The 26268-nt window shown below is 33.2% G+C and overlaps 6 protein-coding genes across 7 annotated transcripts; 5 read left to right on the top strand and 1 right to left on the bottom strand.

The window, feature by feature from the left end:
* The first annotated feature begins 2138 nt into the window (after positions 1-2138).
* LOC107486784 (transcription factor MTB3) lies at positions 2139-2864 on the top strand. The gene is made up of 2 exons (XM_016107359.1): positions 2139-2631; positions 2680-2864. Exons 1-2 carry the CDS (start codon positions 2139-2141, stop codon positions 2862-2864), a joined length of 678 nt encoding a protein of 225 aa, XP_015962845.1.
* A 974-nt stretch (positions 2865-3838) lies between these two features.
* On the top strand, positions 3839-4865 carry LOC107486887 (60S ribosomal protein L2, mitochondrial). The gene has a single exon (XM_016107460.3). The coding sequence runs from the start codon at positions 3921-3923 to the stop codon at positions 4554-4556; it is 636 nt and encodes a 211-aa protein (XP_015962946.1). The 5' UTR covers positions 3839-3920; the 3' UTR covers positions 4557-4865.
* A 1831-nt stretch (positions 4866-6696) lies between these two features.
* Positions 6697-7862, top strand: LOC107486888 (ribulose bisphosphate carboxylase small subunit, chloroplastic 1). Of its 2 annotated transcripts, none has more exons than XM_021141370.2 (3): positions 6697-7018; positions 7210-7352; positions 7425-7862. In XM_021141370.2, exons 1-3 carry the CDS (start codon positions 6836-6838, stop codon positions 7717-7719), a joined length of 621 nt encoding a protein of 206 aa, XP_020997029.1. In that variant the 5' UTR covers positions 6697-6835; the 3' UTR covers positions 7720-7862. The 2 variants fall into 2 exon arrangements, with proteins under 2 accessions (XP_020997029.1, XP_015962947.1); XM_016107461.3 differs by having other exon boundaries at positions 6704-7018; positions 7210-7344.
* A 1048-nt stretch (positions 7863-8910) lies between these two features.
* LOC107486889 (uncharacterized) lies at positions 8911-11036 on the bottom strand. The gene is made up of 4 exons (XM_016107462.3): positions 10929-11036; positions 10176-10366; positions 10015-10078; positions 8911-9665 (listed from the first exon to the last, which is right to left on the bottom strand). Exons 2-4 carry the CDS (start codon positions 10331-10333, stop codon positions 9369-9371), a joined length of 519 nt encoding a protein of 172 aa, XP_015962948.1. The 5' UTR covers positions 10334-10366; positions 10929-11036; the 3' UTR covers positions 8911-9368.
* A 4095-nt stretch (positions 11037-15131) lies between these two features.
* On the top strand, positions 15132-17454 carry LOC107486892 (protein ABA DEFICIENT 4, chloroplastic). The gene is made up of 6 exons (XM_016107464.3): positions 15132-15550; positions 16284-16506; positions 16643-16743; positions 16850-16978; positions 17080-17168; positions 17281-17454. The coding sequence occupies exons 1-6, from the start codon at positions 15506-15508 to the stop codon at positions 17330-17332; spliced, it is 639 nt and encodes a 212-aa protein (XP_015962950.1). The 5' UTR covers positions 15132-15505; the 3' UTR covers positions 17333-17454.
* A 1924-nt stretch (positions 17455-19378) lies between these two features.
* On the top strand, positions 19379-21882 carry LOC107486890 (uncharacterized). The gene is made up of 8 exons (XM_016107463.3): positions 19379-19716; positions 19795-19842; positions 20224-20286; positions 20391-20495; positions 20620-20769; positions 20886-20989; positions 21301-21412; positions 21624-21882. The coding sequence occupies exons 1-8, from the start codon at positions 19453-19455 to the stop codon at positions 21729-21731; spliced, it is 954 nt and encodes a 317-aa protein (XP_015962949.1). The 5' UTR covers positions 19379-19452; the 3' UTR covers positions 21732-21882.
* The last annotated feature ends 4386 nt before the right edge of the window (positions 21883-26268 follow it).

The following is a 26268-nucleotide window of genomic DNA, read 5'->3' as shown; positions in this document are numbered from 1 at the left end:
AAATAAATAATTTATTATATATATTATACAAATATTTTATTGATTTTCTAGCAAAATTTGTCAAATAAAGAGGTCAACGAAGATAAGGATGAGGAGAAAATTGGGTAAAGCTAAGATAATCAGAATTTTAGTTCTGGAAAGTGGGGACAGCTGCTAGCTAGCCTGCTATGGCTTCCATACATTTCGAGAAAATAAATTAAAATATTTTGATAACTAAAAATATTATTTATATAATAAAATTAATTATTAAAAATACATATACAGCAAAGAAGAAGAGAAGACGGCGCGTGGCATGAGTAATGTGCACTTAGCAGTTAGGTTAGGATGTGAAAATTGCGGCATTAAAATAATCTCAAATCTGTTTGCCAATTTATTTGGACCTTTCCTTCCACCTTAGCTTAGCTCCCGGTTTTTGGGAACCATCTTTCCATTAATTAATTAATTACCGTCCTCATTAGTATTAGTATTATATTGCTAATCCTAATCATGGTTTTGTTTAAAACCAATCACTGGTTTCTGGTTTATATTCACTCCTATGGGCGACGACTCTGCCTCAAACTAGGTTCCTCTGCCTGTGGACCCCACCACCACCCAATTCTACTTTTAGGTTCATTGAATCCAATGCTTAATTAATGGGAAAAGAAAAACTTTGTTAGTCATCATTACTCATTACTTAACTGAAATTGTTTTTAGTTGGATTATTACTCGTTAGTGGAATGGACCAGTTGCTTGCTTATAGTACTATATTAAGCAAATACCAACCATATTCGGCTCCTAATTAAGTTCTTAATCTCGACTTTATCGATAAGGTTAAAGACTTGTATCCTTAAGAAAAATCATAAAATAGTTGCATTATTCATACAAGGTCAACTCTGTGTGTGTTTTTGTTTTTTTGGGTTGGTTAGGTCAACTGTGTACATGAATGGTTGATGAGTGGACTAACATGAATGAGGCCCTACTGTTCTCCATAAATTTTATTTTTGGATCAGTTATAAATCCATTACTTTTGATAAACCATTTTTGGTCTTGTTGGGCCTTCTTTGGAGAGGACCATGTTTTTGCCTCGTACTTACGGTTGAAGTGTTCCACCACCAGACCAAAAATACGCTCCAAAGGTAGCTATAAATATATAAAATTTAAGGGTAAGCACTTTCATTTAAATATGATCAGTAAAAAATAAATTAATAATTTTATACTATTAGATATAATTTTATATTATTAAAATATTAATAATAACTAATTAATGACTAGAGTTTATAAATCACAAAATTTGCTAGTCCTTATCACTCTTCGTATGCATATTCTCAAGTTTTCATTGCTTAGCTATCTACCTCTCTAAAACGATTTTGTTAGGTAGATAATGATTTTTGTAAATAACGTGAACAATAAACTTTAAACTTGACCTAATAAAATAAAAAAATACTCTACCCCCAAATTATTTCCTAAATCTTAACATTAGGATAACCATATGCACATTTAGTAAATTAAACATACAGTCATTATTAACTGTGCATGAGTAAATCAAATCAAAAGAAATAACCATTATCCCATTAAAAATAATCAACATAATTATATACATACCTATTGAATTGAATATCGGACATATCCATTATTCACATTATTTAATATTTTCATTGTCTACCTATACTTTTCCTTTTCAAAATAATAATGAATTCACAATCATAAAAGAAATTCTATTAATTCACAAGAGAAATATATATATATATATATAAAGAACAAATAGGTCTTTAACCTTTTTTTCTCGGACATTTTTATCCTTAAGAAACGAAAAATACACTCAAGTCCTTCACCAAAAAAAAAAATGGACATTTCAACCTTTCCGTTTAATTCAGGCGTTTGAGTTGGACGGAAGAGATTGCGCTGACCTAGCCGTTACGGAGTCCACGTGGCAATGAGCTTTTCGAAACAGGACACATAAGTCCTCAGAGACAAAAATGACACCGTTTCGTTACCACCTCCAATCTTTTAAATTTGTCTGCCCTAATCCCTCGTCTGCACAGAATCGGCAAAGTGGGTGTTGTAAGGAGTGGAAGAAGAAAGAAAATTCTTCCTTCCATGGCATCTGAAGGAGTATCATCAAACTGGAGAAGAAGTGGAATCTGTGTTTTGTGTGAGTGATGAAGACAAGGGTATGTTGGAATCTGTGTTGGGTGCAGAAGCTGTTGCACCTTGTTTCCAATAATTTCGTCTCCATCGTGGTTGCTTCTGCTTTGACTTTGGCCGTAACTGATGCTGGCGTCTGGCGGTGGCTGTGCCAGGTTCTAGAGGGTTCCAAGTGGAATTACGCTATTTTTTGGTTGGTTGCTGGGCTGAAATATGGTGGCTCCGCCTTGATTTGGGGCGACGGCCAATGCTGCGATCCCAAAGGGGGCGAAGCTGGCGAGGGAGGATCTGAAGGGAATTGGAGTGGAGTTAGTAAGGGTGATGAAGAGGAGTTGCGAAAGAAGGTGCTGGAGAAGCTTGATGCATACTTTGCTTGCTATGTGTCGAAAGAGGCAAATTATGCAAGATTAGATAGGGTTTCGGAGTTGCATATGTTTTATTTGGCCTCAAAGTATTATATATTTGGTTTCGATTCGCCTTGTGGCCCTGGTGGCTCTTTCAAGTTTGGCAAATCAATTTGAGTTTCTGATTTTGCTAACTGTTCAAACCAACTAGAATCAAGATCATTACTTGGGAGATCAGTTGGTCTTCAAACGGTTGTTTTTGTGCCTCTTAAAGTCGGAGTTGTTGAGTTTGGTTCCGTAGAAACAATGCCAGAAGATCAGGGTGTTTTGGATTTGGTCAAGATAGCATTTTATGCGAGTAAGTTGGCCTCTTGGATCTCCACCCGGTTTCCGTAGTCATTAAGACATTACAGGAGCATCAAATCATGGCTCCAGAGTCAGGTGTTTCAACATCGGAGGGAAAGATGATACATACATTCTCCATAAGAGCGCAGGGCAGCAAGGCTGCTGTAATACAATTGAAGAAAAAGCTTGATGCATCCTTATCCTTAGGTATAGATGATAGTGTTCTTAGTGTATTTATATTAATCAGATTATAAGTTAAAATCATCCTATAAGTTAAGTCCTAAGATGTGGTACTTGTGGTTATCTTTGAACTGATTTGTAATCAATGACCTGAATTATGTATTTACTTAAGATAAATAGCATGAATTGAATTAAATTGAATCTTCCCTTTATTTTTCACTTGTTCAGCTAACAAATTTTGGACTAAATGTTGTTTGTGGTCATTGTTTCGCTCGGTCATGAAGGTGATTCACTTTCCTTCGCCATTGGATGTGGTGGAGTAAGTAATTCGAATCTGATTTTCGCTTTTTTTTTTTTTGCTTTGGTCTTGTCTCCATGGAAGTAGTTCATCGAAGACCATCAATCCTCCAAGTTGAAAAGTCACTGTTGCTACCGTCACGGTAGAGGATGGTGCTCTCCATTCTCGAGAAGAACTCAGGGCTCAACCTGATAACGGATTTCATTCTGAATCTGGATTCACTTTGTTTTTTCAAGCTTGTGTTCAATCTTTTCTAATAAAAACACTTGGTGTTGGATGTGGAGTTCTTTTCTTTTCTCCCACCTCTACTTCTTCTCCAACTTGATGATACTCCTTCAGATGTCATGGCACGAAGAATTTCATTTCTTCGTTCACTCTTCACAACATCCACTTTGCTGTTTCTGTGCAGATGATGAATTATGGCAGAAAAATTTAAAAATTTGGGAGAGGTAATGAAACGACATCGTTTTTGTGACAAAAATAACTAAGAAAAAAAAAAGGTGAGGGACCTATATATCTTTTACTTTTTAATTAATAAAAGGAAAAAAGGCACGTGTGGATTAGGAAGAGTAGCATAGGGTTTAACGCTCGAAGCTCGCATTCAGCGCAGCTTCTTTGGCCTACAAACAATGTCGTCGGTGAAGAGAGCGCTTCGTCAGTTCACCTTCGGAACCGGCAAGACCGCCGGCCGCAACTCCTCCGGTCGCATAACCTCCTTCCACCGCGGTGGCGGCGCCAAGCGCCTCCAGCGAACCATTGATCTCAAGCGCAACGCCGCACCTTCCTCTGGGGGCGTTGTTGAGCGGATCGAGTACGATCCCAATCGCTCCTCCAGCATCGCCCTCGTCCGATGGACCGAAGGAGTCCGCCGCCGTGCCATGCCGGAGAAAGCCCTTACTCAGCCGTCGCGCAAATCGCTCCAGATCGATAACTCCATCGAAGGCAACAACAACATCCGTGGTGTGTTCGCGTTCAATCTGATGCTGCCTCCGCAGCACGCTGGTTCAGCATCGAGGAACGCGTTCTTGTCGGCGTTCTCGCCAAAGGGAAAATCAGCTTCTGCTTCTGCTTCTGCATCTGGATCCGAATCGCTTCCCCTCGGGTTGCCGAGGATTGCGGTGGTTGCGTCGAGAGCATCGTTCTTCGCGCCGCGAGCGAGAGGAGAGGAGAAGCTGCAGGTTCGGAACTGGAAGAAGAACAACGACGTGTGGACGCATAGGAACAAGCGCAAAGCTGCAATTTCTTGGCACGGCATCGTGCGATAGGGTTCAGAGCGCAAAGGAATTAGGGTTCGTGCTAGAAATTGGCCCTTTCACGCTCTTGTAAACCTAAATTTGTCACTTAATTTCAAAATCACAGTCTTCTATTTTTCTTTCATCTGAAAATTTTAGTTGAGATTTTGTTTGTCTTAATTTCTGAGGCATAAGGAGACGACAATTTGGTTTTGCAAAGTGCAATATATATGAATTGCTTGTAGCTACATCATCTAACATGGTGGTGTTGTTAGATTCTGTGTATGAAAATCTTTTGAAATGTGTCAAATTTGAGGTTCCTAATTTGAACTTTGGTAGTTATATTTTCTGTTCCTACGTGTTTTTTTTTTTGGTGTATTAAAATTGTTAGATGATTACATAGTGTATTACCTGGAAAGAGAATTTTGTTACATTAAGCAGGAGCTAGATGCTGAATCCCAATAGTTGTTATCATTGCAACACTTTCTAGCTCAATGTTTTGAGTTTACTAGCAAAGATATAATTGACTTTGGTCCACTCATGTTAGTTTTCAAAGATCTGAGTTCAGCATGCAAGTTAGATAAGATGGTATTAATGAATTCTTGAAATAAAGAACTCTCTTTGATAGAAATCTGCATTGCTGGGTCTAAAGTGTAAACAAGGAACCACAGTACTATGCATTCATCTTTGAAAACCCTGTTCAGTGAAAGTCAGCATGTTCAAAAGAAGGTATGAGTCTTGTAGTTCAGGTGATGAGATTGAAAGTATTTTATAAGAGGTTCTAAAGAAGGGAGAGTGGATGTATGGTTATATTAATTTGTTAGAAAGATTGGAAAGATTATGGTGTATTTAGGAAGGCAATTTGCAGAATGTCTTATTTGGATATTTTTCATGCTGATGGTGTATCTTATGAAGCCCACTAGTTCCTCTTTATATGTTGCTTTCTTCCTGCTTTTATGTTGGGAAATGTAACCATCTTGCTGAGTTGGATACAAATTAGAATAATTCAGATATTTAGTCATTTTAGAGGGGATGCCTAACTCAAACTTCTCTATCGATTATGAAGAACATTCGTACTAGCAGACACCATTACATTCCTCAGCTGATAGGGTTATAAGAATTTGAGAATTCAATTACTGTTTTAAGAGTCGCAGGAGCAACCACCTATAGTAAACAGCTTATAGTGCCTTAGTGGCTAAATTTCACTGCCGAATTTGTCCCTTACCTTATTATCTATTCTCTTGGCTGTAGTCTTCTAATACATTAAATAGTCAGATTCACCTTATCAAGCTTGAAAAGAACATAATTATGGTTATTATTATTATTAAATGTCAACATTATTATTATCCATGCAGTGTGCTTTAAAGATAAGGTAATAGGGGTGTTTTATGGCTTGCATTTTGGTCATGATTGTATGGTTTGTATGAATGGTATAGTAAAATGTGGGTCTTGATGTTTTAAAAAATAAAAATACATGTCCATTAACCAATCATGCATGATAAGGTATAAGGAAATGCATCATCGGTTGATTCTCCCTTTCACCCAGCTCACAATTTCACATGTTCACATCTAACTATGTTGCTTCTGTGTGGTGGTAAAACGAATCCAATAAAAACCATACAAAATTAAAAACATTGAGAAGTGCAGAAACGTTTCTCTGAAATTTGGAATGAAGACATGATCACATTCTCAACAAACCAACAAAACGGAAACGTTTCATCCCATTGTTTTTTTCCCCATTCCGAATTTTTCTAACGTTTATATTTACATCAAATCAAGGAAAGGGTTAAACAAGTCCATACCATGCATGATAGGTATTTACAAAATTGCATGAGGCCAAGTCAATATACAAGACTCTAAGATTTAAAGTTAGAAAAAACAGAGCAAACATCTATATGGATGTTTTTGTATTTATCTTATTTTCCAAGTAAACATGTTTCCACTTTTTGCCACTATTACAATTGACAAAGCCATCTAAGGGTTACAATCCAACTAAAAAAGGGTGAATGAATTATGAATCAACTTATAACCACCATCACACATTTATGTTCTTCCCATGAAAGAGATAAGATTGTGGACCTTGGTCCACGTGGCAATGCCACATTGGTTCCCAACGATATGGCTAGCATTGAAGAAAAAAAACTTGCAATGTTATGTGGTGATTATGAGTGTGATGGCATAGCACTGTCCAACGATTAGAAATATCCAAATTCAACCATCACATATAGCAAGGCTTTAGTGGAAGACTTGCATAGTAGTAAGTAACTTAGAGAGTTATAGAGAGTGCAAGCTAAGAAGGAAGAAAGGAACAAATGGCAACCTCCATGATTTCCTCCACCGCCGTGACCACCGTTAGCCGTGCCTCTCCGGCACAGGCTAACATGGTGGCTCCATTCACCGGCCTCAAGTCCCTTGCTGGCTTCCCAGTTACCAGGAAGGCCAACAATGACATCACCTCCGTCGCCAACAACGGTGGAAGAGTGCAATGCATGCAGGTAATAATGTAATATTGCTTAATTATTTGTTGAATCATGTATAAAACATTCAATGAATTCTGTTGATGCATCACTAGTGATCTAATCATGAGACATAATAGGAATCAAATCATGTGTTAGAGTTTAAGGTACTTGATCATAAAGACATGAACATAGGATTGAGCTTATGCATGATTACTATGAATTACTAGGTGTGGCCACCAGTTGGCAAGAAGAAGTTCGAGACTCTCTCATACCTGCCAGATCTCACAGACGAACAATTGAGAAAGGAAGTAGATTACCTTCTCAGGAAGGGATGGGTTCCCTGCTTGGAATTCGAATTGGAGGTATCCTTGTTCTTTTGTCTCTTGATGCAGACCCTTTTGTTTTGAATATGATGTTTGATATGTTGTGTTGTGTTTTATAGCACGGCTTTGTCTACCGTGAGAACCACAGATCACCAGGATACTATGACGGACGCTACTGGACCATGTGGAAGCTGCCTATGTTCGGCTGCACCGACTCTGGTCAGGTCATCAAGGAGCTTCAGGAGGCCAAGGCAGCCTACCCATCTGCCTTCATCCGGATCATCGGATTCGACAACGTTCGCCAAGTGCAGTGCATCAGTTTCATTGCCTACAAGCCCCCGGGCTATTAAATTTGATATTTACAACTTAAATTTGGGATCTGGGTTTGTTTCAATTTTACTTAGAACATTATAAGAACCTATATATTTCCCACTTAGTGTCCTGCATTTTCTCTTTGAGAAATGTCATGCTGTGTTTTTAATCTCTGTTCTTGGATCTTCAAATGATGGTGAATGGATATGATATGAGAACTAATAATGAATAAGTGCTTTACTTTATGAATGTATATGCTATAAGTTAGATTCAGTTTCACAACAAACTAAAAGTAGATTTGTCCTCCAGCAAAATGCATCAAGACAAGAACATAAATTGGCATAATTCAGAAGTCAACCTTGGCAAAATGAAATAACTTCAATGTGTATGCATGTTGTCGTAAAGCTGCTAAAGGTTCAAAATGAAATAGACATTGTTGTATTTTTCTTTCTAGAAGTAATCAAATTATGTTAAGAAGATATACATTATAACCAATCTCTAGTGCTGCCAAAATACTAAAGTTTATGCTGGAGCAACGAAAATCCCAACAAATGGCTGATATAATCAATCTCAAAGTCCATTCTCTATTTGTCTTGTTATGGAACTTTTTCTTGGTGGTAGTCATGGCTTACCAACTGGTTCATCATGTAGCGGTTGTTAGTTGTGAAGTGTGAAGTGTGAATAGTGATAGATAATAACTCATTTTGGTGCCCTTTCTGGTTTTCATTCAATGCTGGACCCTTCTGATGATAGCTACATTTGTGGAAAAGACTCTAATAAGGTACAGCAAAGGATAAGAAGTTTCATCTTCTGTACTGCCAATAGTCCCACATATTTTCGCATTTTGCATTGTATATTTGTGTATAAAGACGCATTTTTTTACCTTTATATTTTATATGGATGATTGATTTAATTTTTGTGTATACAGTTGATAAATATATTCATTGTTTAGTAATTTGTGTGTATTACCAATAATATTATTGAATGAAAATGGCAAGCTAATCAACCAAAAACAAGAAAAGAAAAAGAACAAAATGATTTATTAATGAAAAGCTAAAAATGTGTCATTTTGTGTAACTTTTTTATGACAAAAGACTAGTTTCTTTAGTTTGTTTTCTTTCTGGTCTCTGAATATATCAGCATATTTTGTTTTTGGTTTTCCAAAACTTTTGTGGAGAAGGAAATCTTGAAATTTTTTATTGAGAGGATATAATTGACAGGAACATTTGCATCATGTTAGCCAAATCATAGGAAGAGGGTCCTTATCAGTTATCATCACCATACCTGAAGAAATTGACCAAAAGCATGAATAGTGATAACCATAAACTTCATAACTTAAATGTTGCATATAAGACAGAAAATACTAGTTCATAAATAAACTTACTTCTAAAAAGTTGCCTAAAACTAATATTACAGGAAGATGGCCATTATCACCAATTCTATACAGGACACTCTTGTGGTGATCACTAGAAAAAATAAAACAAAATAAAATTAGGAGAAGCTTAGATACAACTGCCTTATATTACACAAAAAAGTGCTCTTTACATAGCAAATTAAACCTTCTCAAGAACACAAGGTTAGCATTTTTTTTTCTTTTTTGCAGTTACTCACAAAGATAGTCAAGATGATATAACCACCGCATCCAAAAAACATGTTATATACATGGCTAACCGAATTTCTTATTCCTTCCAAAACACTCAAAATTCTCTCTGGTTAAGTAGTGGTCCTTCTATGTACAGTTCGACAAATGTTTAGGCGACGGCTGGGATGCTGGAATTCTGGCAATCCCTGCCGAGGCAATTGAATCCTTCTACCCTCACTGCGGCCGGTTTGAGTCCAAACTTCATCCTAACACACCCTCCTTTGTGAGAAGCTGAAGATGGAGACGCTAAACCTAATGGTGACAAAATTGTAGATATAGGAGCCTGCTTTTCATCTCCAAATTGAGCATCTTGGATCAAGGGATTCGCAGCCCGAACTGGTGGGGAGCCACAAAAATATGGAGGAGATGAGGCCACCTGGTTTGCAAATTCTTCCCCATTACCCTCCTATTGAAACATACAACAAAATAGAAAGAGAAAAGAATTAGTCGAGATAAGACCGAATATGGCAAAAACCGAAATGACATCACAATCACTACAAATTTTCTGAAATGCTACGTCTCTTTGAGCTTAAAATAGTTCGAATTCAGAAGAAGCTACTCGGCACACCAAAGAAAGAGGGAAAAAGAAGTGCAATCCAAATTAACAACAAAGCATGTATAACATAAAAAATGCACAAACCATCATGGTATCAACATGTTCAATGATAGATAAACTCTACCCCTATCATAATTCTTTATCCTCATACGTCAAAAAAGAGACACGACAACAAATTTGCAACAGAGCAATCATTTACCTGCTTGAGAATAATGTCAAGTAGATCTGCCCCAGCCTTTGAATCAGAAATCTCAGCTTGTTGACTGAAACAAAACCATAACACAACAGATCATTAGACCATCACTGGGAACCAAAACACAATAATGCCAAGAAAAGGCGAACCGTTGGCACTTGAGTTACCTTGAATGCCATCTAAAGGGCCTTAGCGGCATGTTCAACACTGCAACTCGGCGCGGCTTAGGGCAAAAAACCAGGCTATTCTGATCGGTAATGGGGAGAGAACCTCTCAACTCTTCACCGGCTGCGAAGGCGTTCTGCTGAAGATTATAACAATTCATCTTCAAAACCGGCTAAATTCCACAGTAGAACGCCTGAACAAGACAAAATAAAATGCATTCAAGAAATGTTTGTGCAGGGTGTAACAAAAATTGCAACATGCCCTTACTCACAGATATCTCAATTAATTTACAAGTGGGACAAGAACATATAGATAACATTATCACCAGCAATGTGATAATAGATCTATCTACCCTGATCTATACAATGCATCACATTTTGTGTTGAACCTAATTACCATTTTCCCAATATCAAATAAATGGGTACAATAATTTGCTCAAATCAACAGCAGATCTATGTTCATGAAATGAAAAAGCTTTAACCTTTATGAGGATAACACACAAAAAAAAAGAAAGTTTTCTTTACCAGCTAAAATCAATGCATCACAGCTAACCATCACAGAATTTTATTTAATTATTTATTTTAACAATTAGATCTCTAGATTCCAGAAATGATAATAATAAAAACACAACAAACACACAACACAATACATAATCTCAAACAAAATTGAGTCAAATAAAGAACATAGTAGCAAAAGTACAAGTAACATGCAAGTAGATCAATGGTAGAAAACATGTTCAAAGAAGAGAGAGAGACCTTTGCTTTGAGGGGGTGTCCTCCAAACCAAGAAATCAACCAACAGAAGCTGAGAGTGAGAGGAACCATTCACACATGGCTGGATCCTATTTATATCACACACAATTAATGTTAGGGTCATAGGGAAAATGTTTTATACGATGTCGTTTTTGTCAATAAATAAAAAATTAGTTTATATTTCCTTTTAACTATAAAAAGAAGAAGCAAACAAACACATTGGAAAACATAGTGATCAACTAATCATATTTTGCTTCCCAATAAAAATATAAAAGAAATTCAAGTAATCATGTCAAAGTTGAATATGGCAACAAAAGTGGAGTATAAAGAAGGTGGCATATTAGTCTTTCACTCTTTTGAGACACACAAAAATAATATGTAAAATAATAAATACACAAAAATTACAAATACTAATAATTAAATCATATTCTTATTATATCAATTAGAATGTTAAATTATATCACTATTATATTAAGAATTTAAAAGTTTTAATCTTTTCAAAGTTATTTTTTCCTTTTAACCACAATATATTTTTTGACATATTTTTATTTTAGATTATTTTATAATTTATGTATATTAGTATTTTAAATATATGTGTATCTTATGATAAAAATAAACAAAATTAAATAAATCTTTTAAAAAAATGAAATTTCATAAGGAAAAAATTATTGGACCCAAATGACTAACCTCTCTCAAGAAATATTAAATTAAATAAATCTCACAAAAACAATCTTAATAAAAAGAGAAAAAAATTATTGGCCCAAATGATTAAACTATATCCAAACAAGAATGAAACACTAACCCTAATTTTCATGATTTCAATAAAATAAAATAATTTTTGTTAGATATATGTTTAATTAGCAGTGCCATATTATCAATCAAAAGTACTAAACATTACAAGAATTGGAATATTATAGGAGTAATTGCTAAAGTGATAAGCGGCTATTGTTGTTGTTATTATAGCATCTGAGATTGAAGAAAACCAAGTTGCCAACCACTTTAGTGTTAAGAAAAGAGTTACAAGTGACAAGTGTCATTGACTTTTTATACCATCAATGAATGGATATCAGACATAATGAGTGTGTTCTTAACTTCTTATTCTTATTATGATGAATCCATTAGCATGCGCCACACTCATGCATTCAGAATTTGAGATTCTAACACGCGGTATGATTTTTATGTTCTGCCAATGAAAAAAGTGAGCATAGGTATGTCTAATATAATGTACTCAAATGAATAATTTGTATCTAGAATAAAAGCTTCATCTTTTATAGAACACTCAATGAATAGTTACAACCTCATTTTAACTCATTGTCATTAAGTACTTCTATTATTACTATATGGACATCAATTAAGCTTGCCTTGTACACAATTCTATATGGAAAAGGTAGATACACGATGAAAATACTAAATAACGTGAATAATGGATATATCGAATGTTCAATTCAATAGGTATGTAGATGATTATGTTCATTATTTTTAATTGGATGATTATTTCTTTTAATTCGGTTTACTTATGCACAATTAACAATGGATGAATGTTTAATTCATTAGGTGTGCGGATAGTTATCCTAATGTTAGGGTTTAGGGAAAAACTTGAGAGTAAAGTGTTTTTTTTTTACTTTATTGGACCAATTCTAAAATTCATTATTCACATTATTCATAAAAGTTATTGTCTACCTAGCAAAACTTATTCAATATAGAGTAAAGTATTAAATTGGTCTATTTGGGCCTAATCTTGTTTTTGTTTCTAAAGTTTAAAGTGTCTTTTTTAAATCCAAAAAAATTTCATTTAGTTTTAATATAATCCTGTCGTAAAGTCAATCTATTATTAATATATAAAAGTAGATACATAAGCATGCACCACATTACTTTTGAGACATTTCTTTCCTCCTATTAATGCCATGTCAGCAACATTGCTTACTTGGCTCAACTTTAGAATCAACCACTCAATTCTTGCCAAATCAACTATTATTTCTAAATCAGCAAAAAATAAAATATACAAATAAAAAACTAAAAAATAGAATCCAACAAATTTGTAACCTACAAATACATTGAATTCATATTCCTATATTTATTATATCTTACCGTTATAAACAATACAATAAATTTATAACCGCAACAATTAATTTATTAATTTTTATAAATAACTCACTAAAGTAATAAATATCCATATTACAAATGTCATAATAATATTATTAATCATAATAAATTTTACGTTATAAATATTTAAATTTCATACCATTTAAACTACATATATAAGTCTTTTATCATTATTCCTTCACATAACATCAAATTTAGCACAAAAAATTTATTTTCGAACTGCACATTTCAAACTTACTCAATAGAGCATCATTCTTTCATAGTAGAACAATTAGAAATCGAATAACTATCCAATGTCTAATGGCCATGCAATGAGAATCGGATGATCAGGTATGACAAAAAAATCACAACATGCATCATACATTTATACTTACTCAAATACCACATACCTAATGATAACATAAATTGAATATTGGAATAGGAAAAGATCTTCATAATTTTAGCAACTATAAACGAAATTGATGACAAATTAGGATGGAACTATGTTAAATGTAAAAAGTGTCAGAAGAAAGCATATAAAAAAAGAAACAACTACATTTGTGACACATGTAATCAAACACCACAATATCCAACAATAAGGTAACTCTATACACTTTTCATAATCTCATCTATCAAATTATTAGTTGTTAACCCAATACTTATTTTAGGTTCAGAATTCAATTAAAGGTTTAAGATAAAAGTGTTACAACAACTTTTATACTATTTGATGGCGACGCAAAAAACTTATTGGGCACAACAGCTTCAAATCTAATGACATTTCAGAAAAATAATGACATTGAAGCATCACCCTATCAAGAGATTAAGGAGAAAGAAAACCATACAAATTCAAGATACATCTTCGGAAGAAGAACATACATACAAAGATGGAACCAAATAACACAATAGAAAATGCATCAAATTCAACAATTCATAAAGAACATGTCTTCACAAGAACCTACGACAAAAAGAAGAAAGCAACAACTCTAACAACCAACAAAAAAAAGGAGGACGAGTGCCACATAAGATGACTAAGTCCATCAACTAAAACAAATGCAAAAATCAAATCACCAAATAAAAATATCACTTTGTATAACTCCAACATCCAAATCTTTTGTACTACAAATTATTTAAAATAAAACACCTTTTAAATTTAACTTCAATTTACACATATTTAATTTATTTCTATAAAATATAACAATTTTTAATATTTATTATATACTATTATTAATTTACCGTCTCATTCTAGTGTTAAATAATTAACGAACTTTTATGTGAAAAGCGAGTTCTCGAAGATATTCTCCATGTGCTTAAATTAAGGTCAGTGTCTCGTGGTGATGTATCCGTAGTTCATCCTGTGCCTCTCGAATTTATACATCTTCTTTAGGAAAGGACAATTATTTAACATTGACTTCACCGAAGGACTACATTGAAGCTAAATAAAATTTTTTTAGATTCAAATAAGACACTTTAAACTTTAAAGACCAAAACAAAATTAAACCCAAACGACCAATTTAGTAGTTTGTCCTTCAATATATCCACCTGTGCTAATTTTTCACAAGATGAGTTTGTCATTAGTTTTACTTTTGTACAAATATATAGCATAGTGGAGTTAAAGTTCCATAACTTTTGATGAGATCCTCCAGATTCTGGTCAAGAATTTTTTCTAGAAGTTTGTTTCTTTAATCATATATCATCTTCCTTAAACAAATAATGATCTAGTCTTTTCTTGTTTTGGATTCTTAGGTTAGGTGGTGAGTTACTGGATTTTCACATGCATGCATAAATTAAATACATATACAAAATATGCAAATTCCAACCACAAACAAGAATTAATTACTGTGACATCTATCAGTATATAGTTCTTGTTTAAATCTCTTATGCCCTACCCCCCTTCAACTTAGTACAATATAATTAACTATATGCTTCCCAGTTCTTCACATGCAATGTTTTGTACTTAGTACTTACTTATATTTATATAGGACACTTTTTGCATTATTAATCTTCTTTCTTTTGATGGTTAGTGGAATCGCTTTTAGTATAGTACAATTTAAGTGGATTAGGTATTTTTAATCAATTAATACATCATCATCAATGGGTAGATGGATGCAAATGCTTATTAATGCTTTGTGCACTGCACTCCTCAGCCTAAAGTAGTAACAATAATTCACCCAAGAAGTGGTGAAAGAAACACAAACTAGAAAAAAAGGACAAACAAAACCAAAAATGATGGTGCAAGTGGGAGAGTGTTACTAGATTTTACTTTTGGGTTTCTAAGTGAGTGCCCATTTTCCTTGTTTCCTTTCTTTGCGATACAAAGCCAAGTCTTGAGTTAGTGGGCAATTACTCACTATTCCTGTTTTTCCGGTCTCGAATTCAGTGCTGCTTCTTTTTTTCTCTCTTCACTGAGGAATTTCAGTTTCTCTTTTTTATGCTATATATATGAGGAGGTGGCCATTCTTGCTGAATCTCTTCTTGGGTCTCTTGCTTTTGCTTCAACCATGTCCTTGTCTTGCTGCTTCTCCCATTCTCCATTGCCATTAAAGGTACAGTTTTTCTTTCTCAAGTTTAGTGCTTGATTTGTTCTTTGGTGCTTCTAGTCTTATATACAGTTTCCCATAAATTTGTTTGCATTGCTTGCTTTTTTCTTTGTTGACTTCTGTGCATTCTTTCCTTAAATGGGTTTTTCCTTTTGGACTTTAGAATCAGTAAGACATTAGTAATGGGAATTTGTGTTTTCTTTGTTCTTTATTTATTCTAATGCTTTCAATAGATTAAAGGGGTCCTTTGGATTGATCTATACTAGGTTTATGTTGATATGATATTGTTAAAAGGGACTTTTGGTTTCAGAAAGTTGGTTCTGTGTCACAAAAAACACTGAGCTCCCTTTGCTACCTTGGCTGATGGTATAGTAAAAGTATCTATGTGATGAGACAAATGTTTCTGATTTGGGACAAAATTTGCCCAATTACATGTCTACCTGAAAATTTTGGACACTAGAGACAGGAATAGGGACATACAACTTCTTTCTTACATGTGTCTCAGTGTTTCTGTATATGCATCTTTTGTCCTAAGATACTTACCAAACACTAGTTAATAACAAAATATATTGTTCAAGGAATAATATGCAAAACCTGATTATTTCACAATGAGGAGAAGGTTAAAGTATAATGGAAGATAAAAGCCAAGTTAATGCGGTTGGTTTATACTTCATATTGAAAAATTGGTGTATTTTGATCTCAGGAAGTTGGCTTACAATTGAATCTCTATTTCTTATAGATTAAGCACTTGGGGAAGCCTATTAAACCTTGTGGCACGGTTTGTAAGAGGCAACCTTTTACTGTCATAAGCAATGGTGTTGAGCTTTGTAACAACCGGATTGTGAAAACTAGAGTCAATTTAGTTGGAGATTGGAGTTTCATAAGAGGATCCAGAGTTGTTGCCAAACCAAATGCTACACGACCGGTTCATTATCCGAAAAGCAGCCGAATACAAGCTTCCTGTGATTCTTTCTTTCTGCTACATCTACTGCTTTTCTTAAACTCCCTTTTATTATTACACAATGCTTGTGTCTTGTACTCTTTCAAATTGATTCAAGCACTCTGCTCAATGCTTGTGTCGCGTGTATTATGTTTCAGGGTTCGACGGATCCCAACTAGTGAGCAGTGTATTTACACTGGGAACAGTTGCAGTGCTCCCATTTTACACACTAATGGTTCTTGCTCCAAAATCTGACCTAGTATGTTTCTTGGTTATCATCACAATTCATCTTCAATGCTTTTGGTTCATGCCAATGTCTTTTCATTCATATAATGCTTTGATATCCTTGAATGTGAAAAATGCAGACTAAGCAGTGTATGGAAAGTAACATACCATATGTAGTGCTTGGCATTCTATATGCATATTTGTTGTATCTTTCATGGACTCCAGAGACAGTAAAATTGATTTTTGCAAGTAAATACTTGCTGCCAGAGGTATGTGTGTATATATTCATTCAACAAAATTGAATTTTGATTTTTGCCAAAGAGTTATATCAGTTGAAAAATTGCATTATCTTGTTGTATACTTGGTGCAGCTCTCTAGTATAGGGAAGATGTTCTCTAGTGAATTGACTTTAGCCTCTGCATGGATTCACTTACTGGTTGTTGATCTCTTTGCTGCAAGGTCCCTACATTTTATCTTTTCATTCTTGATTCTTATTCCTTCTGATTCAAAATATCTGTCACTGTAATAGTTAAGATTACTCTTCTGATTGTGTATTTGATTCTGAATACAGGCAAGTTTTTGAAGATGGACAACAGAATAAGAGGGGCATGGCTTGTAGATGATGGCACACACATGCATGCAAACATAGATTTCATGTGAATTTCATAAGTCTTGTATGAGTTGAACTGCAAAATTTTATGGCCATTTCTGCTTCAATCCAAATCAAAAGTGTGTAATTTACCAATTCAATAATCTCATATGGAAATCTGCCATTCACAGATAATACTACATGTTAAAGAATTCATGAAAGAAACTTCAAACAAAATTGATTCTTGAGAATTAATACAAGGAATTATAGGAACCTCTAACAAGGTGAGGATATGCTTCATTGTTTAGAAACAAATTAAACCAGCAATAACATATGTGCTACAGTTACTGAATTAGCCAAGCTTAAATGTAGATAACTATTTCATTTCTAGACACATCCTTTTAGAAATTATGAGAAGTTAATGATCAATATGGAAATTAGAAAGCAAAATTAGAAGATAAATTCAACAAATAAAATGTTTCTTTTAGTTCATACGAAAAGAACAGGTTTAGTGATTAAAATGACCCCTAAAATTATGTGCGCGCTGCAATTTGTCGTGGAAAATCCATTTAAGAAGTATTATCTCGTGATTGTTTAAGAACTATTTTGATTAACTATTAATAAAAAAAGAAAACATGAAATGATAAACACTAGATTGATATTTGAATTTGCAGAAGACATTTTGGTTCAAAGTGAAAAATGGGTAATAGCATTTGGTAAATATCCCCCGTATTTAAGACTCTGAGCCAAACTAGACCAAACTTAAATTCAATTCATAAAATTTGAGTTTAGCTTATGACTCAACTTATTAACAGTCGAGCTTATTTTTTAAACTCAAGTTTGACTTACTAAAAGGCAAAAGCTCATAAGCCGACTCGAACTCGAGCTGACTTAAATAACATGAACATAATCTATAATTGTATATCAATAAATTATATATTGTTTATGTCTTACATCAAAATCATATAAAAAATAATTATAAAACTTTAAACAAGAACATTAATATATATAAAATTAGAATAAAACTCTACATCCAAGCAAAATATTTAACCAAGTCTAACCAATTTGTTATACAACTTTTTAAATCATGTGCCTCAGTTGCATCTTCTTTTTTTTTCTTTTCCTTTTTTGTTATCGTTATCACCAATAACACCAACATTTTGCTAACATCTTTATTAGTTCTGATTTTCTTTGATGTCATCATAAAATAATTTTGATTCATTTCTTAGTTTATTTTGGTTCATTTGTGTGTTAATTGAGATTCATTTGATGCTGATGATAAGTAGTGACCAAATTTTTTATTCTTTAAATAATTTTTAACTATTTGTTCAAATTTGAATCGAATTCGCTTCATATGTGAATTGAGTTAAAATTTACTGGATACTACTTTTAAGTATTCACCAAATCTGTTATTCTTTAAGAAATTTGATTCATATTTTACTTTAATTGAATTCATGTGTATGTAGAAATGAATTGAAATGTGTTTTTTTTTGCTGATTGAATATTTATCACTTTTTGTTTAAATTTGAACCTATCATTTGTGAATTGAGTTAAGTTCACTTGATACTACTGATAAATATTTACCAAATCTGAATCAATTTCAGTTCATTTATGAATCCAAATGAACAAGAAAAAAAACACAGCAACAAAAGCAACATTAAAAGAATGACGATGGAGAGAAAATACGCAGAAAAAAAGGAAGGAATGCAAAAAATAGAAAGAGAAAGATAAAGAAGAATGCGAAGACAAAGAAAAAAAAAAGTGAAAAAAAAAGAAGAACGCAAAAATAAAGACAAAAGACAAAAATAAAGATAAAAAAGATGGTTAAAATACGTGTGTATACAAACAGACATAATAAAAATGATTTTTTTTAGTTTAGATGTGATTAGATAAATTTAAAATTTGGATACAAAAGTATTTTGATATATAATTAAAATTATATATCACGAAGAATTAAACTTTTTCAAACTCAAACTCAAATTATTTAATTTATGAACTCAATTTGAGGTTCGACTCATCAACTTATTAGCTTGGCCTTTAACTAGTCGAGCTGGCTTCACCCCTTCCAAGTTCATATTCATATCAATGACTATTTAGTCTTCGTTAAAATGATTACTGTATGCTTCATCAGTTTTGTTGCTTCTTTCTCTGTTTATGGCTCCTCAACTGCTAACGCCACCAACTCGCTCTCGACTCGCCCGAGTCACGCGGTGCCTTCTCACTCGCCACCGCCACCACTGCCGGTTCTCAACAAATGCAACAACAGAAAGAAGTAAAAAAACAAAAGGTGCTTCCTTTTCAGGAAATGAAATAAAGCTGCCAGCGGCACTGCGAGACAAGAATGTGGTGCAGCTCAAGTGCGAATCCTCCTCTGGTATTTGCGATGTCTTTCTTGTTGGCACTGTTTATAATTCTCAGGTACATTTCAATCAATGTCTACAATTTCATCCTTGTTATTCTCTTTTGCCCCTTTCAATTTTGTTCCATTGGTTGCAGAGATCACGCGAACAAGTTAAAAGAATAATCGGCCACTTGAAACCACAGGTTACGTTATGTACCTCAGTTCTTGAAATCATTATTCATTGTTTTTGAGATTTAATTTTCATCTACTTACTGTGTAAAGGAGTTTTAGGATTTAAGGTTTAGATAAATATTCAATGGCGTATCAGAGTTAAACCCTAAAGTAATTCATGAGATTAGCCGCGAGCATTGAATAGTACATGATCCCAATTGCCCTAATTATGTCCCTAATGCGTGCACCACGTTCGTCCCTATTGGCGTGATCAGTCATCTCAGGACGTAATCGGTGCAATTGGAATCTTCAGGCTATGGTCAATTTCAAGGACCACCTTGAATTTTAACTCGGCATATTAGCAAAAGTCACTAATTTTGAAATTCTTATTTTGCATTGTTTTTTTCCTGCAGGCTGTGCTTTTAGGATTATGCCAAAGTGGCTCAGCAGTGCTTTATCCTCCAATTGATACAAGGGTTTAGATTTTTCTGTCTATTAGGGTTAGAACTTTCAAGTTTCAATTATAGTTTGATATTATCCTTAATAGCTTCATCATATTTGCATTCAAAATTTTTGACAGCCTGGTAAACAACCTGAGGTTGGTCCTGTTAGCGAATTTCGAGTGGCATTTGAAGAAGCAAGAAAGTATGGTGGCAAAGTGTATCTCGGCGATCGCCATGAAAAGGTTAGATGAATTTTTATATTCAAGTATGTTTACTGCTGCTGCATGAAATCTTGTTGTGCATTCAACGAGATGTGAATGAATACAGTGGTTAAGGTTAATAATTTCTATGCAACGGTTGTGACAGATTACCATGGCCAGAGTCATCAGAAAGATTACGTTTTTGGACTTCATAAAACTATGTTCTCTTCCCTTCAAAGACGTTCCCCACTTAAGGAAGCTTCTTGAAACTTTTCCTATAGATCGCTCAAGCATCACGCAGAGTTTTCCCAAATTGGTAAGCTAAGCTTCAGAATCCTTGCATAATTGTGGAATGAATTGGTTGTTATATTATATATTACTTCTAAAGGAATTCCTTCTTGTTTGGTTCTAATTTCGGATTGCTTTCTTCAGAGACAGGTAATTGAACACATGGAAGGAGAAGGTATTAATCAGGAAATACGTGAGTTTAAGGTGCTTACGGTTTTGCAGGAGACTGTTCTACATGAACGAGATCAGTAAGATGTCTCTAACTTACCTTACTCTCTGAGAAAATAAATCTAAGCGTTTTCTTATTGTTTTTTCTCATCCAAAATATTCTAAATAGTAGCGGATTAAAAATGTGGCCAGCGATGATCGAATTCTAGACCATTTGGTCAAAGAGTCTATGTTTGTTATGAATCCTCTCTCTCAACAGCATAAATAATTAGGCAGAATCACATGAATGATTTTATATCTAACTGCGTCCAATTTGTCTTTGTTATGCATTTACTATGATGTGTATGCAGTATCAACAATTTTTTATTCATTTTCCCTTTCAAAAATTCAGATACATGTCTCGCTCACTACTAGAAGTGGCTAAGAAGAATAACTGTGTTGTTGCTGTCGTTGGAAAGGGGCATTTATCAGGAATAAAGAAGCATTGGCAGCAAGATATATCGGTTAGGAACATTTCTCACGTTTCAATTATCTGCAGCTTTCCATGCATGAGATTATGCAGCTTGTTAACTTCAAACCATTTATATTAAATCCATTCGTTCCATGATTCTTTTTTCACTTTAAAAATTTGGTACATTCATAACTCATTATATCTGCATTCTAAAGTATGATAGGAGGTTTTATAAATGCAATTTGGTTTTACTTTTTTGTTAGGTGGCGCCTCTCCTCCAAGTTCCACCTTCCAAACATACTATCATGAAGTTGTGTATCTCTGTTAGTGTTGTCATGGTTGGGGTATCCATGATTGGGAGATATCTTTGAATCAAAATATGACTTGCCAAGTGGAGATTTTTCTGATCATGATTGTGTTTACGCTTTCTAACTTGAAATGAACTTGTAAATTGTAATAGACAAACATGGGATGATTATCCTGATATGAGAAGAAAAACTAGAGTTCATATTTCAAAATCTAGTGCTCTGCCTCATGGAAACATTTTTTGATATTTAATTTAATCGTACAAAATGAAAATATACAGTTTTCCATGGCTTTTCTCCATTCTCAAACTGTTGCTATCGTTCTGTGCATATTTGTGTAACATTGAAAATAAAATCTGATTTAATGTCTTAATTACACAGACTAACATAAGATTTAACAAAAAATAAGATTATTATTTCACTATTTTGAATGAATTAAATAATCTATCTATTTTACCTATCTATCTATTTTATCTATATAAAAGTAAATACTCATATTTTCTTACAACTAGAGAATAATATCTCTTCTATCTTATTCTATTGTCACATAAACTCTTTTGCCAAATTTTAATTTTTATAGAATTTTAAAATTTTTTATTATCCCTCCTCATCTAATGACCTTTATTAACATTATCTTTTTAATTAATAATGAATTTAATATTATTATCAGATTATTTTTTAAGAAAAAAAGGTCATAGTATTTATTTGTCATTAATTCTATTTATTAAAATATTACTCTATTCTTCTAAAAGGAAAGGGTTTTTTACATTTGTAAAATAAAAATAATAATTAACATTTATGTCAGCTCCTCCTGAATAAATCAAAGAGATCTTGTTAAATGTTGGTGGCTGGTGGGGATGTGGTTCTAGAATCTGTTATTTGCACTTAATCTTTTAAAAACAGCAGCAAATAACTGGGAAACAGAAACACACAATAAGCTCCTAAACCAAACACATTAAATATTTAAAAGATACACAATCAAAATTCAAATGTCAAAGTACTCAATACAGATTCTAACATAATAATTTCAAAAGCTAAGTAAACTTAGTCTTCTTAGACTTCACTTGAGGTTTCTCAGGTGTATCATCATCATCTTCTGAAGAAGCTTCTAATGGCTCATCAGGGACATCTTGAGGGATGTTATGCTTTGTTATGAACTCCTTCAATATGCTCATACTTTCCTCTTTCAGTGAAACCAGTTGCTCTGATAAACAACCTTTATTCGCCTGAACGGAGTACGATTCTGAGCCAAGGCGCAGCGTGGCCTTCACCTGCGGCGACCTAGGATCTGATTCTGTTGCCATACCTGTATTTTGAGTCACTGAAGAAATGCTTAACCACACCAGAGAGAAGGGATATAGATCCATTAAGAATCAAGAGAATTCATCTAAACTCATGAAACTTAGTAAACATACAAATAAATCTCAAGTAATAAACCAACAAGTTAACTCAAGATTGTTAAACCTACAACCTGATCTTAACAGAAGCATAAGAACATTTAAGAGTAAAATTAGGGCAATCATAGAGCTCAAGAACACTGTTCAAACCTTCAAGTCCTGTTAGTGACAGCTGGTAGAAGCAGAATGACTTGGTCTTAGGTGGAATGAAGATATTTGCCATTGGTATTTACATATAAAAGCATTTCATTTGAGGTATAAGTATATATTCTCTTCTTATAAAACTCAGAAACCAAGTTCAAGTTCTGGACCAGCAGAACAAGAGATAACCAATATACAAAGTTCAAAATCAACCAATCAAGCATTCAATTCAAGCATCAAATCAAACCCCAAACTACAAACAAATTCAGGAATTCAAAGACGAAATCACAACCCATATCCTCAAGCAAGGCAATTAAGGATTTAGCAACAACAAAAAAAGGTCAAATATCAAAATCATCAGAGATAAATTTTGGGCATTTCATCAAAATAATACATCCAGCGAAAAAAAAAACCACTTTTACTTAAGCTGTTGATGTTGGGCAAAACTAATGAAAGAGGTGAAAAGTTCTAAACTTGAATGATGGGGTAGAAAGCCAATGCAGTAAAGAGCATACCTTGGGGGGAAAATGGTGGCTGCTGAGAGAGTTATGAACTTGTGAGTTGTGATTCGTACTTCGTAGTATAGACTCCAAGTTTTGTGGTGCTAATTGCTAAACAAGTCAAACTCAAACCTTTTATCAATTTTTTATTGGTCTTGGTATTGTTTTTTTTTTCTTTTTGGGTCTTGGGCTTTGAGTTTGGGCCAAGGCACCTAGTCTTAACTCTTAAACAAAATAATTGGGCTTTTTTGAGACCAACTCTTTTTGAGAGTATATAAATTAATTTGATAATCATAAAAACTATATTAATTTGAATTCTTACAATTAATGAAATATTCTCTCTTTAGATAATTTTTGTAAATGTCTCAATTATATTGGTTATCCTTTTTATTAGGCATATATATTAATTTTCTATATTTTTTTATTTTTTAAACTAATAACCTATCCTTTAACACGAACTATTACACTTTTTGTTTTTAATATTTGAATGATAATGGTATTTTTTTTAAATGTGAACTGTTAAAGTGTTATTCTCAAATGTAGACTGTTTAATTAGAGGAATAGCAATCGGACCGTTCGATTTGTTAGAAGTACAGAAATCCGACTGTTTGATTTGTGTACCTTTCACAGTTTTAAAAAATACCAAAAATTACCATATTAAGATATATCATTCGTATCCCTACCATATCTAAATTTTTTAGCGAACTATTAAGCAAGAATTTATAGTTCAAGTAAGAAGACACTGGCTAGTGATTAAAAAGTAATAACACGCCTTTTATTTATAAATTTTCATGCATGAAAAATACATACAATCAAATTTTGGCGCTAATAATCAGAAATATATGTAACCATAAAAAAAAAAGCTAAATAAACATATATAGTATCCATCTATCTCATCACTCATTTAATACTCTTGTGCTGCAAATTTAAACCTAAGTTATTTATATTAATTAGTGTAACTGTAGTATATTATGAACTTGCATTATTGCATTCTTAATTCATGTAAGTAGCCACATTTTGGAGGGAGTAACGATCGTAGTAAATTGCAAGAAGCTCAGCATATTTATTTAAGGCCAAATCATCGTTCATTGCTAATAACAAGTCATTAACACTAAGAGTTTTCCTCCCCTCAGATTTGCACTTCTTGTTGGCCTCAACAGTCACACGTGTCACAAACTCACACACACAATCTTGCATTGCTTCTAATGCATCCTCAGAGATTTGTGCATGGGATGGTAGAACCTGTCGCATGATATCTACCACCTTGTTAGGTGGCAATAACCATTGATCTTCTTCACCACGTGCATTATTATTATTGTTCTTGTTCTTGTTTGAACCTATATATATATGCAACAATATATTATTTAATAAGTTTGTATAAGCTAATTCAAAAATACTGTTGGTACACTGAAATCAACACTAATATATATTTCTGTAGGTGAATGTTATAGTGTCTTTGAGATTGTGACTAACTAATCAAAAAAGATAAATAGATAATATTTAATAAATTTTAAATATTTTATTTTTTATTTTTAAAAGCAAATTACGCAGTTTAGACACTATAGTAAAAAGCATCATAGAACTCACCATTTCTGTATAAATATATGTATGATTTTTAATATGTATTTGTGTTTCAATATATATACTTTATACTGATAGTTAACTTTGATGGTTGATTTTAATATACACGTAACATAGTCGTATATCTTTTTAAAATAAAAGAAAAGAAGTGTATTTATGTTTTCTTAGTGGCCTTACCAGAAGAGCTTGCTTCTCGTTGCTGGAAATTTTGAAAGAGGAAACGACCTTGACGTTCCATTGTATCTAATGAATATAATTCAATGAATCAATGCAAATTTAAGTGGCTTATATTCATTAGCTTTACACAATGTTCTTAATATATATACTGCATGCATGGGAAAGTAATAATAATTCTAGTAGCATGAGGGAAATATATTTAATTTATATTGATTTACTTGCAATTTATTCTTCTTATATGTGGCAACATGATTTGGAATAAATGTAACTAAATGCTGTTAAATATATATACAATATATATATTACAAGGCATGTCAACGGAAAATGTTTAAGAGAGAATTCAGTCTAACAGATTTTGTATAAAGTGCGTGCTTAATGACTTTAAAAATGTCCAGCATGCTCATAATAATATGCCTAGTTTTTCTATTTTAAATTTATTCTTGGGGTAGTGGGTGTCATCATAGGTATATATGCATTTAAAAAATGCTATATAAGAAAAAAAAAACATAGCAATTATGCATTTATGTAATTACATATGTGTAGTAGTTTAATTTATCTAACATGACTAATATACATTAAGGCAATGTTATGCGCTACATGACCAACAAATTTTAAGCTAATTCTAAGCACAAAATATTATATTCTAAATTTTAAATTATAATATTGTAAAGTTTAAGTGTAGTAAGTATATTTAATAAGTAACATATTTCAAACACAATACTAGAATAAAAACGTAAATATTATAAGGTTAAATAATTAAATTGGTTTTTTACGTTTGAGAGTAATCTTATTTTAGTTAAAGTGTTT

This window comes from Arachis duranensis, chromosome 4, assembly GCF_000817695.3.
Source record: "Arachis duranensis cultivar V14167 chromosome 4, aradu.V14167.gnm2.J7QH, whole genome shotgun sequence".
Taxonomy (NCBI): Eukaryota; Viridiplantae; Streptophyta; class Magnoliopsida; order Fabales; family Fabaceae; genus Arachis; species Arachis duranensis.
This window is presented reverse-complemented; position numbering and strand designations above follow the sequence as displayed.